The sequence below is a fragment of the Coregonus clupeaformis genome, chromosome 1, assembly GCF_020615455.1.
Source record: "Coregonus clupeaformis isolate EN_2021a chromosome 1, ASM2061545v1, whole genome shotgun sequence".
In the NCBI taxonomy this organism is placed as follows: Eukaryota; Metazoa; Chordata; class Actinopteri; order Salmoniformes; family Salmonidae; genus Coregonus; species Coregonus clupeaformis.
In genome coordinates this window covers 32,885,922-32,900,669 of record NC_059192.1, presented here as the reverse complement: position 1 = coordinate 32,900,669, position 14,748 = coordinate 32,885,922, and the positions used below count along the sequence as shown (strand labels likewise).

The following is a 14,748-nucleotide window of genomic DNA, read 5'->3' as shown; positions in this document are numbered from 1 at the left end:
TATATGCAGAACCCTCATGAGTAACAAGTTCCCCATAAGGACCTACAGTATAAGCTCTGCCCATTAGATTTTCAGCAAATTAGACTTTTTGTCCCCCACCAAACTTTGACCTACAGTCATGTAATGTTTATATATATATCTCCTCATGATAAACAAAAACATTTCCCATAAGGACCTATAAGCTCTGCCCATTAGATTTCCACAAATTAGACTTTTTGTCCCCCACGATTGTGTGTGGGGGAATATATTTTTTTAATAAAACGCTGCTACTCTTCCTCCCTATATGATTCGATGACACTACATAACCACCTGGTCTTTTGTCACGAAACTTTGCACAATGATAGAAGGTCACTCCAAGGTCACTCCGATTGACCACATGGTATCTTATATGTGGCTATTGCGTGCTTGGGCCCCAGAATTGCTGCTTGCAGCTATATTTTTTGATAACTGATATTCAGATTTAGACCAAAAAAGCAAAACATAACACCATTTCGCAACAGCTCTGATGACATATCTACCTGTGAAATACATTTATTTTCCCACATGCCACTAAGTTTGTTCCTTTATCCTGTAATGCATCTCCCTATCAAGCAGTGGAGTCCGTTCTCTGACATCCCATCCATTGTGAGCTATCAAGTTTTGATTTCCAGTGAGGGAAAAAATACTTTTTTTCACTCTCTCCCATTAATCCACACAACATAAGTTTTAATAATTGGCACTAATTGGCCCAAGGGGGGAGCTGCATCATTTTTGGGGGATGACATGTTTACTGTTTCCTTTTGTAAATTTTTATCTTCTTTCTCTTTTTCATCTCTCTCTACCCCCTCTCTTTCCCTTGTATTTCTTTCTCTTCTCTCTTTCTCTCTTTGTTCTCCCTTTACTCTTTCCCTCACTCTCTTACCCTTTCTCTCTCACTTTCTTTACCTCCCTCCCTCACTCTCTCCTCTCTCTCTCTATCTCTCTCTATCTCCCTTTTTTCCTTCTCTTCTTCCAGATTACCTGTTTGTGTCAGACTCGAGGACCAGGTCGGTGTTCCGGATGCGGAAGAGGGACGGGGGTGAAATTACCCCTATCCGAAAGGGAATCTCCGGAATCCTGAACGTCAAGGCTTACACAGCTGACCTTCATGGCAGTGAGTGAAAAATAAGCAATTTTACACACTTATTTGTTTTGTGAATAGAGTTTATACACCTAGTACGCAACATTTGCATTAGCATTTAGGTTACTCGTGAAATGTCATCTCTACTAGCCTGGGTACCAGTCTTTTTAGCTAACATTCCGCTCCTTGCCACTTTTGGCAAATGAAAGGAGTGGCAAGGAGTGTAATGTTAGCTAAAATGACTGGTACCCAGACTACATAAAATAATACATGGGTTTTAAAGACCCAAAGATGTTTTTGCATGTAATTTCTGCAAATCTCGTCTTTCTATTTTATATTAATTTCTCCTCTCTGCCTCAAAGTGTTCAACAGCCGGTGCAACATGGTACCAAATGGACGCTGCAGCCACTTCTGCTTCCCCGCGCCCTCCTCTAGCCGTGTGTGTGGCTGCCCCTACGGCATGAAGCTCCAGGAGAATCAGAGGGACTGCGTGAAGGATGACTCAGTCCCCCCTATAGACACCAGCTGCGGAGACTACTCCTTCCCCTGCGACGGGGGCCGCTGCATGCCCAACTCGTACCGCTGCGACGGGGTTAAAGACTGCATGGACCAGACGGATGAGGCCAACTGCACTGATACAGGTGGGGGCACTAGAATGGCCGTTTGCATCCTGGCAATGTGACTAAAATGGAGGCCATCTTGGTCAGGGAATCTTTTGTTTTATACAGTGGCTTGCGAAAGTATTCACCCCCCTTGGCATTTTTCCTATTTTGTTGCCTTACAACCTGGAATTAAAATTGATTTTTGGGGGGTTTGTATCATTTGATTTACACAACATGCCTACCACTTTGAAGATGCAAAATCTTTTTTATTGTGAAACAAACAAGAAAGAAGACAAAAAAAACTGAAAACTTGAGCGTGCATAACTATTCACCCCCCCAAACTCAATACTTTCTAGAGCCACCTTTTGCAGCAATTACATCTGCAAGTCTCTTGGGGTATGTCTCTATAAGCTTGGCACATCTAGCCACTGGGATTTTTGCCCATTCTTCAATTCAAAACTGCTCCAGCTCCTTCAAGTTGGATGGGTTCCGCTGGTGTACAGCAATCTTTAAGTCATACCACAGATTCTCAATTGGATTGAGGTCTGGGCTTTGACTAGGCCATTCCAAAACATTTAAATGTTTCCCCTTAAACCACTCGAGTGTTGCTTTAGCAGTATGCTTAGGGTCATTGTCCTGCTGGAAGGTGAACCTCAGTCAAAGTCTCAAATCTCTGGAACACTGAAACAGATTTCCCTCAAGAATTTCCCTGTATTTAGCACCATCCATCATTCCTTCAATTCTGACCAGTTTCCCAGTCCCTGCCGATGAAAAACATCCCCACAGCATGATGCTGCCACCACCATGCTTCACTGTGGGGATGGTGTTCTCTGGGTAATGAGAAGTGTTGGGTTTGCGCCAGACATAGCATTTTCCTTGATGGCCAAAAAGCTCAATTTTAGTCTCATCTGACCAGAGTACCTTCTTCCATATGTTTGGGGAGTCTCCCACATGCCTTTTGGCGAACACCAAAAGTGTTTGCTTATTTTTTTCTTTAAGCAATGGCTTTTTTCTGGCCACTGTTCCGTAAAGCCCAGCTCTGTGGAGTGTACGGCTTAAAGTGGTCCTATGGACAGATACTCCAATCTCCGCTGTGGAGCTTTGCAGCTCCTTCAGGGTTATCTTTGGTCTCTTTGTTGCCTCTCTGATGAATGCCCTCCTTCCTGGTCCGTGAGTTTTGGTGGGCGGCCCTCTCTTGGCAGGTTTGTTGTGGTGCCATATTCTTTCCATTTTTTAATAATGGATTTAATGGGGCTCCGTGGGATGTTCAAAGTTTCTGATATTTTTTTATAACCCAACCCTGATCTGTACTTCTCCACAACTTTGTCCCTGACCTGTTTGGAGAGCTCCTTGGTCTTCATGGTGCCGGTTGCTTGGTGGTGCCCCTTGCTTAGTGGTGTTGTAGACTCTGGGGCCTTTCAGAACAGGTGTAAATGTACTGGGATCATGTGACAGATCATGTGACACTTAGATTGCACACAGGTTGACTTTATTTAACTAATTATGTGACTTCTGAAGGTAATTGGTTGCACCAGATCTTATTTAGGGGCTTCATAGCAAAGGGGGTGAATACATATGCACTTTTCCGTTATTTATTTTTTAGAATTATTTGAAACAAGTTATTTTTTTCATTTCACTTCACCAATTTGGTCTATTTTGTGTATGTTCATTACATGAAATCCAAATAAAAATCAATTTAAATTACAGGTTGTAATGCAACAAAATAGGAAAAACGCCAAGGGGGGTGAATACTTTTGCAAGGCACAGTATCTCTATGAGTGGGGGACAGTGCAGCCATTTTGTGTTTGACTGGGAGTGTGCGAACGTACATGTGCAAGATTGTTTGTGGTTTTCATTTGTGTGTGTGTTTATGTGAAATAATGAAAACTGTATGAGTGTGTGTCAAATGAGATAATCAGCATCATGTAACTGTAACTATTGTGCTCTCAAAGCAAACAAACACAGACAACCCAACATGTTTTACCTATGTCCTCCTTTACTTAATACAGTGGGGAAAAAAGTATTTAGTCAGCCACCAATTGTGCAAGTTCTCCCACTTAAAAAGATGAGAGAGGCCTGTAATTTTCATCATAGGTACACATCAACTATGACAGACAAAATGAGAAAAAAAAATCCAGAAAATCACATTGTAGGATTTTTAATGAATTTATTTGCAAATTATGGTGGAAAATAAGTATTTGGTCAATAACAAAGTTTTTCAATACTTTGTTATATACCCTTTGTTGGCAATGACACAGGTCAAACGTTTTCTGTAAGTCTTCACAAGGTTTTCACACACTGTTGCTGGTATTTTGGCCCATTCCTCCATGCAGATCTCCTCTAGAGCAGTGATGTTTTGGGGCTGCCGCTGGGCAACACGGACTTTCAACTCCCTCCAAAGATTTTCTATGGGGTTGAGATCTGGAGACTGGCTAGGCCACTCCAGGACCTTGAAATGCTTCTTACGAAGCCACTCCTTTGTTACCCGGGCGGTGTGTTTGGGATCATTGTCATGCTGAAAGACCCAGCCACGTTTCATCTTCAATGCCCTTGCTGATGGAAGGAGGTTTTCACTCAAAATCTCACGATACATGGCCCCATTCATTCTTTCCTTTACACGGATCAGTCGTCCTGGTCCCTTTGCAGAAAAACAGCCCCAAAGCATGATGTTTCCACCCCCATGCTTCACAGTAGGTATGGTGTTCTTTGGATGCAACTCAGCATTCTTTGTCCTCCAAACAGAACGAGTTTAGTTTTTACCAAAAAGTTCTATTTTGGTTTCATCTGACCATATGACATTCTCCCAATCCTCTTCTGGATCATCCAAATGCACTCTAGCAAACTTCAGACGGGCCTGGACATGTACTGGCTTAAGCAGGGGGACACGTCTGGCACTGCAGGATTTGAGTCCCTGGCGGCGTAGTGTGTTACTGATGGTAGGCTTTGTTACTTTGGTCCCAGCTCTCTGCAGGTCATTCACTATGTCCCCCCGTGTGGTTCTGGGATTTTTGCTCACCATTCTTGTGATCATTTTGACCCCACGGGGTGAGATCTTGCGTGGAGCCCCAGATTGAGGGAGATTATCAGTGGTCTTGTATGTCTTCCATTTCCTAATAATTGCTCCCACAGTTGATTTCTTCAAACCAAGCTGCTTATCTATTGCAGATTCAGTCTTCCCAGCCTGGTGCAGGTCTACAATTTTGTTTCTGGTGTCCTTTGACAGCTCTTTGGTCTTGGCCATAGTGGAGTTTGGAGTGTGACTGTTTGAGGTTGTGGACAGGTGTCTTTTATACTGATAACAAGTTCAAACAGGTGCCATTAATACAGGTAACGAGTGGAGGACAGAGGAGCCTCTTAAAGAAGAAGTTACAGGTCTGTGAGAGCCAGAAATCTTGCTTGTTTGTAGGTGACCAAATACTTATTTTCCACCATAATTTGCAAATAAATTCATAAAAAATCCTACAATGTGATTTTCTGGAGAAAAAAAAATCTCAATTTGTCTGTCATAGTTGACGTGTACCTATGATCAAAATTACAGGCCTCTCTCATCTTTTTAAGTGGGAACAATTGCACAATTGGTGGCTGACTAAATACTTTTTTCCCCCACTGTATATCCCCCCACTATGCTATTCTCTTCATGCTTCTTTCCTCTTCTCCTTCCTTTACCTGTTTACCAGGCATGACCTGCTCCCCGTGGGCGTTCACCTGCGACAACAAGCACTGCATCCTGTCCGGCTGGCGCTGTGACGGCCATGAAGACTGTGGTGATGGCTCAGATGAGGTCAACTGCCCCACACGTCTGCCCTTCACCTGCAGTTCGGAACAGTTCACCTGCACTGACGGCACCAGATGCATCCCCAAAGCCTGGACGTGTGACGCCGACAAGGACTGCAGCGATGGCTCGGACGAGAGGAACTGCAGTGAGTAAAAGTAGGAGGAGCCAGGATTGGGAGGGTCGGATACAGTTTTATAAACATACTGTTACTTAAGTGTATCCCTAGTCAAAAAATCCTATAGGATTAGTACTTTTTCTAATCGAATCCTATAGGATTCTCACAGTCCTATAGGATTTTGTCACCTCTATCAGATTCCTATTGGAATCCTATTGTACTACTTTTTTCCTATTGGAAAGCAAAATTAATCGTATTGGATCCTATAAGATTCTAACAATCCTATTGGATTTTGTCACCTCTATCAGAATCCTATTGGAATCCTGTTGGACTACTCTTTTCCTATTGGAAATCAAAAGTAATCCTATTGGATCCTATAGGATTCTCACAATCCTATAAGAGTTTGTGTCAACTCTATCATAACCCTATTGGACTACTTTTTTCCTATTGGCAATCCAAAGTAATCATATTGGATCCTATAGGTTTTGCAGAATTTTGTCACCCCAATCAGAAGTGTTTTCTTAATTTAACCCATTAAGTTATAGTTTGTTCTCATTTGTTCCAGTACAATATAATAATATAATTTACAAAACATTTTGTTGATCAGAAAACAACAGTTCTATATTAATTTATGTTTTATTCACCACCACAATATGGGAGAGATTCAAGGCTGCAAGTTCATTTGAAGTATGACCACCAGTACAGTACAACTTTTTCAACAAAACACTCATTTGAGTTATTTGATTTGATTCTTATTCATGCAACTTCTTGTCTTTGAATTAGACATTACTATATGACATACAAGGGTTCCCCTTACAATGCACAGCATCTTTACATTTCTTTATATGCAAATAAAAAGTAGAGGGAAAATAAATATTTACGTACAGTAACACAATACAAGAATCCAATAGAAAAATCTGAAATCAGATAAAGTCCTATAGGATAGGTTCAAAATATGATATGATTTTCTATTGGATTCTATTGGATTTTTTGACTAGGGATATGTTTACTTGCCTGACGACTCAAACGGAATTCTTCCACTGCTATATGTTCGCTACATACTTAAGTCTGAGACTGCCATCATTGAAGTCGTTTGTGTTGTACAAAACAAATTCATCAGCGATTGGATCATCTCTAACCAATCAGTGTATCGAAGCCAATGATGAATTTTCTAAACGCTGCTTTACCCACGTGTGTTCAACTTCTGACTCTGGCCGAACCCATCGGTTTCTGGGACCAATCAGAATGGTTAGAATGTGTTTACGTTGTAGAACTCGTCGGGGAGGTAATCAGATCCAGACTCATTGCGGACAAGAAACTAACGTCCGTGGGCGTGGCGTAGCGTTTGGGCGGAGCAAGGAATTTGGGTAGCCAGGCAATATGTTCACAGTATATGAACTGAACTACATTGTTGATTTGTGTGTTATTTTATTTGAAGGGGCAGACTCATCAAGTCCCAACTTCTAAGTACCCAGAGATTTTTGTAATTTCTCAAGCCTTTACCATCTCATACATGTAGCAAACAGACATGATGTTAAAGGGATAGTTAAAAAATAATAAATATAAACTAAAACGTGAACTATAAGGATAGACCTCTGTCTTAATAACTCTGTCAGGGATTGTTCTGCCATTGAAATCCTTGGACGGGCCACCTAAGCGTTTTTTCAGTCCAAACTGTGTAAACTTTTTTTGGGGAGAAAAACAATTTCGGGATGGAAAAACACTTTCAATGTAAACTTAAAGCTGCAATATGTAACTTTTTGGGCGACCAAATTAACATAGATATGTCATTCTCATTGAAAGCAAGTATAAGAAGCGGTAGATCTGTTCTATGTGCGCTATTTCTATGCTTCCCGTTCTTAAGTTTAGTTTTTGCATCTTTTACTTTCAGTTTTGTACACTAGCTTCAAACAGCTGAAAATACAATATTTTTTGTTATGGAAAATATATTTCACAGAGGTTTAGATGGTACAATGATTCTCTACACTATACTTGCTTGTTTTGTCACATAAACTGAAATTATTTGAATTTTAGCAACCAGGAAATGCACCATTAAACGACTATACCAGATATAAAGTATGTAGAAAATATAATAGACCTATATATTTTAACTAACAATCTCCACAATAAAAGCTAGACAGTCACTGAGTATTGAAAATTCCAAAAACAATGAATTTAGCAGTATATATTTTGTTATTATGTTTGAACAAAAGAACACAGCATTAGCCATGGCAAAATGCATAGAATTGCAGGAAATTTGCTTTAAAACTGCAACATTTTCTCTCAGCTGCATGGCAAAATGTGTAGAATTGCAGGAAATAAGCGTAAAAATGCAAACATTTCTCTACACCACCAAGATTGGGGACCTCTGAAATGTTCTCTAAAATTCAGCCGTGTCGATGGGCCAACCGTGCCCCCTGCCACACCCCTGTCACGTCCACCACCTAAGCCCCTTTTTGATTCAGAAAAAAACCCTGCTCTGTCTCTTTTGTCAGACGGGACCATCGCTACGTGTGAGCCTGGGTACTTCTTCTGTCCCGACCACCGCTGCATCTACAGCTCCTACGTGTGTGACGGAGACCAGGACTGTATGGATGGCTCAGATGAGAAGAACTGTGGTACGATGAATAATCTAAGACTATCCTCCTCTGTGTGCTCTGTCACTGTAGTTCTGGGATGTACAAGAGAGAATGACTTCTATTCAATAAACTTATATTTCTATTTAATAAGCTTATATTTCTTTAAGTACTCTTGTTAATCTAAGATTTGTATTTTGCAATGTTGTGCAATGTTTTTCCCCACCCTTTCCATTTCTCAACTATGCTCTTCTCTTTTTTGCCTCTCATCCCCTTATCACATTCATTTTCCTACTCGCCTTTCTCCTCCCTTCACCAATCATCCCATTTCCTCTTATCTCTTCTCCTTTACCACCCCTCCTCTTCGCTTCCTTTCCTCTCAGAGTTCTCCTGTTCATCCTATGAGTTTGCCTGTGCCAGTGAGGACCAATGTGTCAGTAGCATCTACCGCTGCGACGGGGTCTTCGACTGCAGGGACCACTCAGATGAGAGTGGCTGTCGTAAGTCAACTCGTCCTGCTTCCTGTGCCATCATCCTGGGTTGACTCAGATTTCAAGTCATATGACAAATTCAGTTGTATTTCTCCCATAGGAGAAATAATTGCTTTATAATTCCTAACTTTGAGTATGGCTGTGTTTTAATTTTATTGCAACGACTTATCAAGCCAAATATTTATGCTTATCTGAGATTCAATCATATATTAATTGTATCATATTCAGCCCTCCAATGTCCTTTATGGACTCCTCAATCAGTTTGTTAATTTCTTACGTCTGCAGCCACGCGAGGACCTGGCCTCTGCCACAACGATGAGTTCCAGTGCCAGACGGATGGCCTGTGCGTGCCCGACGCGTGGGAGTGTGACGGGCATCACGATTGCGAGGACGGCTCTGACGAACACAACTCATGCCCGCCTATAACATGCCACATCAACTATTTCCAGTGTGCCAATGGCAACTGCATCTCTCCGAGCTGGGTGAGTGAGTGGGTGGGTGAATGGGTGAGTGAATGAAATGAGTGAATAAAATGAGTGCGTGAATGAAACTAGTGAATGAATGAATTTGATTAGACAAATTCTAAATACACGGGAGTACATCTATCGACTTGTTTCCATTGTGGTCATCGTTATTATTAGGTGTGCGACGGCGACAACGACTGCAGGGATATGAGCGATGAGCAGAACTGCCCCACGCCTCCTTTCATGTGCCCCTCGGGCCAGTGGCTGTGCCCCACCGACCAGGTGTGCATCGTCCTAGGGAAGGTGTGCGACGGACAGCGGGACTGTCCCAATGGAGCTGATGAGTCGCCCCTCTGCAGTGAGTGAAAAGGACATTTCTAGTTTAGAAGTAGTGTATGACATGTGAAAACTTTCAGGTGCACAAGTGAAGTCATTAAGAAAGATACCTGCACACTGTTGAGTGCTCCTGCAGTGTTGTTGTGCAAAGTTTTGACCCGAAGGTAGTGCTGAGCGATTAGTGCTTTTTGAGGTCGGTTCGGTTTCGGTTAGATTATAAAAAAATTATATTTATTTTTAATTACATTAAATGCACTATGCATTATGTGGGTTGAATGCTGTAACAACACAGAATAAAATAATTAATAAAAGTCCCATGAGGGTAGTGATTGCCCATTAATGCTTATCACTAAGTGATATGATTATTAACCATAATTTATTCACAGTCACAATATTTCAGTTGTTGTGTGCATTACATTTGTTTTATTTGATGACTTTATAATTTCATTCCAAGTCATCATCTCAACTCTATAGAGCTGCTGCCTATGCTGTCTGACAAAATCACTTTTTTAGTAGTCCTTCAAAGTAAATAAGGCATACTTTTATGACTGCTGTATCAATCACTTAGATAATGTATTTTCAGGTAGAGATACCTCGCGAAGCAACTGCTCTCTATACCTCTCGATTGCACATTCTTCTGTCTTTTCTCTCCCTCTATGTGTCTGCCCCACACAGAAGTAGGCGCAAAATGGATTATGGTCATTGTAGTTAATTACCACGTTTTCTGTGCTAAACTATGTAGAATACATGCCTGTTGGAAACTACAACTCCCTACTACACTGAAGAAAAATATTAATGCAACATGTAAAGTGTTGGTTCCATGTTTCATGAGCTGAAATGTTCCATACGCACAAAATCTTTTTTCTCAAAAATGTTGTGCACAAATTCTTTACATCCCTGTTAGTGAGCATTTCTCTTTTATCAAGATAATCCATCCACCTGACAGGTGTGGCATATCAAGAAGCTGATTAAACAGCATGATCATTACACAGGTGCACCTTGTGCTGGGGACAATAAAAGGCCACTCTAAAATGTGTATTTCTGCCACAGAAGTTTTGAGGGAGTGTGCAATTGGCATGCCGCAGGAATGTCCACCAGAGCTGTTGCCAGAGAATTTAATGTTAATTTCTCTACCATAAGGCATCTCCAACGTGGTTTTAGAGAATCACAACCGCAGACCACGTGTAACCACGCCAGCCCAGGACCTCCACATCCGGCTTCTTCACCTGCGGGATTGTCTGAGACCGCCACACCGACAGTTGATGAAACTGTGGGTTTGCACAACTGAATAATTTCTGCACAAAGCCATCTCTGAGAAGCTCATCTGCGTGCTCGTCGTCCTCCCAGGATCTCGACCTGACTGCAATTCGGCGTCGTAACCAATTTCAGTGGGTAAATGCTCACCTCCGGGCAGATGGCAGACAGCGTGTATGGCGTTGTGTGGGCGAGCAGTTTGCTGATGTCAATGTTGTGAACAGAGTGCCCCATGCTGGCGGTGGGGTTATGGTATGGGCAGGCATAAGCTACGGATAACGAACACAATATCCAGCAACTTCGCACAGGCATTGAAGAGGAGTGGGAAAACATTCCACAGGCCGTAATCAACTGCCTGATCAACTCTATGCCAATGAGATGTGTCGCGCTGCATGAGTCAAATAGTGGTCACAACAGATACTGAATGGTGTTCTGATCCACGAACCTACCTTTTTTTAAAGGTATCTGTGACCAACAGATGCATATCTGTATTCCCAGTGAAATCCATAGATTAGGGCCTAATGAATGTATTTCAATTGACTGATTTCCTTATATGAACTGTAACTCAGTACAATCTTTGATATTGTTGCATGTTGCGTTTATATTTTTGTTCAGTGTACATTGCACAGTTCAGGCTTGATCTGATTTATCTCTAGAGAAACTGCGCATTGAGCTCACAGAAAACAAAATACGAAATGGTGTTCAAATAATTGAAATGACATTGGTCAGTTAGTTGTTTAAAAATGCTCAGCACTACCTGAAGGTCTTAGTCAGGCTGACAATGATGTTACACGCAGTTGTCTCTGACTTTGCCTGTCTGTTTCGGTGAATGAAGTTGTATTCGAACAGGAAAAATACTAAATGAAAGAAATTGATCAACAAGACAAGTGATTGGGTGTGAATAGAAAGGTCACGTTATGTATTCTCTCCCCTTTCCTAGGGTGTATTGACTAGCACCTTCAGTGTTGATGTTAAGATTTACATGTGATATAAATGTTTAAAATGGTAATGGATGTTGAGTGAAGACTTGTTTTAGTCTGTCCATGTTAGGTGAGGGCGCCATGAAATAAGTAGTAGTGGTATACCGTGACTATATCATGTCCACAATATACACTATATATACAAAAGTATGTGGACAACCCTTCAAATTAGTGGATTCGGCTATTTCAGCCACACCTGTTGCTGACAGGTGTATCAAATCAAGCACACAGTCATGCAATCTCCATAGACCAACATTGGCAGTAGAATGGCCTTACCGAAGAGCTCAGTGACTTTCAACATGGCACCGTCATAGGATGCCACCTTTCCAACAAGTCAGTTTGTCAAATTTCTGCCCAGCTAGAGCAGGCCAACTGTAAGTGCTGTTATTGTGAAGTAGAAACTTCTCGGCGCAAAAATGGCTCGGCAGCGAAGTGGTAGGCCACACAAGCTCACAGAACGGGACCGCTGATTGCTGAAGCGCGTAAAAATTGTCTGTCCTCGGTTGCAACACTCACTACCGAGTTCCAAACTGCCTCTGGAAGCAACATCAGCACAATAACTGTTCGTCGGGAGCTTCATGAAACGGGTTTCCATGGCGTCGGCTGAATTGGTGGAAACGCGTTCTCTGGAGTGATGAATCCCGCTTCACCATCTTGCAGTCTGAAGGACGAATCTGGGTTTGGCAGATGCCAGGAGAACGCTACCTTCCCGAATGCATAGTGCAAACTGTAAAGTTTGGTGGACGAGGAATAATGGTCTGGGGCTGTTTGTCATGGTTCGGGCTAGGCCCCTTAGTTCCAGTGAAGGGAAACATTCTAGACAATTCTGTGCTTCCAACCTTGTGGCAACAGTTTGGGGAATGCCCTTTCCTGTTTCAGCATGACAATGCCCCCGTGCACAAAGCGAGGTCCATTGTCATGAATGTCTGTGGAATGCGGTAGGCCAGAGTCAAGCGCAGGACACAGAATGAAATGAAAATCTACTTTACTGTATAGTAAAAAAACAAGCAAAACCTCCAACACAGGGAGGAGCAAACCCGCTCACAAACGACACTCGAAACAAGTAACAAACAAGCACAACACACAGTGGGAGCGAACAGGTTAAATAGGGAAGGACATAATACCATAATGGGAAACAGGTGTGCAACACTAGACAACAACCAGATGAACATAGATCGACAGCCGCTAGTATTCCAGTGATGACGAACGCCGAAGCCTGCCCGAACCAGAAGGAAGGGCAGTCTCGGCAGAATCCGTGACAATACCCCCTGGGATGGCCAGGAAGACGCTGCGTGGGGCGAGTCGGATGATTTCGATGAACTTCTCTCAACAAGGAGGGATCGAGGATATCCCTCCTAGGAACCCAGCACCGCTCCTCCGGACCATACCCCTCCCACTCCACGAGATACTGCAGGCCCCCCAACCGACGCCTCGAATCCAGGATGGAACGGACCGAGTACGCCGGTGCCCCCTCGATGTCTAGTGGGGGCAGAGGAACCTCCCGTATCTCAGATTCCTGGAGTGGACCAGCTTGAGGAGAGACACATGGAACGAGGGGTTAATGCGATAATTAGTAGGAAGCTGTAACCTATAACATACCTCGTTCAATCTCCTCAGGACTTTAAATGGGCCCACAAACCGCCTACCCAACTTCCGGCAGGGCAGGCGAAGGGGCAGGTTTTAGGTCGAGAGCCAGACCCGGTCCCCCGGTGTATACACCGGGGCTTCACTGCGGTAGCGGTCGGCGCTCGCCTTCTGCCGTCTGATGGCCCACTGCAGATGTTCATGTCCCAGGTCTCCTGCCGAACCCACTCATCCACCGCAGGTACCTGATCTGGCTCTGATGCCAAGGTGCCAGGAACGGCTGATAACCTAACACACACTGGAAAGGAGTGAGGTCAGTTGAGGAGTGGCGGTTGGAGTTTATTGCCATCTCTGCCCAGGGTAGGAAAACCGACCACTCCCCTCGCCGGTCCTGACAATACGACCTCAGAAACCTACCCACCTCCTGATTGATTCTCTCCACCTGCCCGTTACTCTTGGGGTGAAAACCTGAGGTAAGGCTAACCGAGATTCCCAACCGTTCCATGAACGCCCTCCAAACCCTTGAGGTGAATTGGGGACCCCGATCAAACACTATATCCTCAGGCACCCCGTAGTGCCGGAAGACGTGTGTAAATAGGGCCTCGGCAGTTTGTAGGGCCGTAGGGAGTCCGGGCAGAGGAAGGAGGCGACAGGAGTTAGAAAACCGATCCACAACGACCAGGATGGTTGTGTTCCCTTTTGAGGGAGGAAGATCAGTCATAAAATCCACCGATAGGTGGGACCATGGTCGTTGTGGAACGGGTAGGGGGTGTAATTTCCCTCTGGGCAGGTGTCTAGGAGCCTTACACTGGGCGCACACCGAGCAGGAGGAAACATAAACCCTCACGTCCTTAGCTAAGGTGGGCCACCAGTACTTCCCACTAAGACAGTTCACTGTCCGACCGATGCCAGGATGACCAGTGGAGGGTGACGTGTGAGCCCAATAGATCAAACGATCGCGGACCTCCAGCGGAACGTACATACGACCCTCTGGACACTGGGGAGGAGTGGGTTCGTTGCACAACACCCGCTCAATGTCGTATACCACCGGTGCCACCAGACACAACGCCGGAAGTATGGGAGTGGGCTCCACGGAACTCTCCTCCGTGTCATACAGTCAGGACAGAGCATCTGCCCTAGCGTTCTGGGAGCCTGGCCTGTAAGAAAGGGTGAAAACAAAACGGGTGAGAAACATGGACCACCTTGCCTGGCGAGGGTTTAACCTCTTCGCCGCTCAAATGTACTCCAGATTGCGGTGGTCAGTCAAAATGAGAAAAGGGTGTTTAGCCCCCTCAAGCCAATGTCTCCACGCTTTCAGGGCTTTGACCACAGCCAACAGCTCCCGGTCCCCCACATCATAGTTGCGCTCCGCCGGGCTGAGCTTCTTCGAAAAGAAAGCACAGGGGCGGAGCTTGGGTGGCGTGCCCGAGCGCTGAGAAAGTACAGCGCCTATCCCAGCCTCGGACGCGTCC

At 43.9% G+C, this 14,748-nt stretch overlaps 1 protein-coding gene across 1 annotated transcript in view; it reads left to right on the top strand.

The window, feature by feature from the left end:
- The window catches only part of lrp2b (low density lipoprotein receptor-related protein 2b), a 158,885-nt gene that overhangs the window by 25,349 nt on the left and 118,788 nt on the right, over window positions 1–14,748 (top strand). The window contains exons 20-26 of the mRNA XM_045214242.1: window positions 995–1,132; window positions 1,462–1,740; window positions 5,379–5,621; window positions 8,087–8,209; window positions 8,551–8,667; window positions 8,944–9,140; window positions 9,300–9,480. Of these exons, the coding sequence (XP_045070177.1) occupies window positions 995–1,132; window positions 1,462–1,740; window positions 5,379–5,621; window positions 8,087–8,209; window positions 8,551–8,667; window positions 8,944–9,140; window positions 9,300–9,480 (1,278 nt within the window). The remainder of the gene's footprint in view (window positions 1–994; window positions 1,133–1,461; window positions 1,741–5,378; window positions 5,622–8,086; window positions 8,210–8,550; window positions 8,668–8,943; window positions 9,141–9,299; window positions 9,481–14,748) is intronic.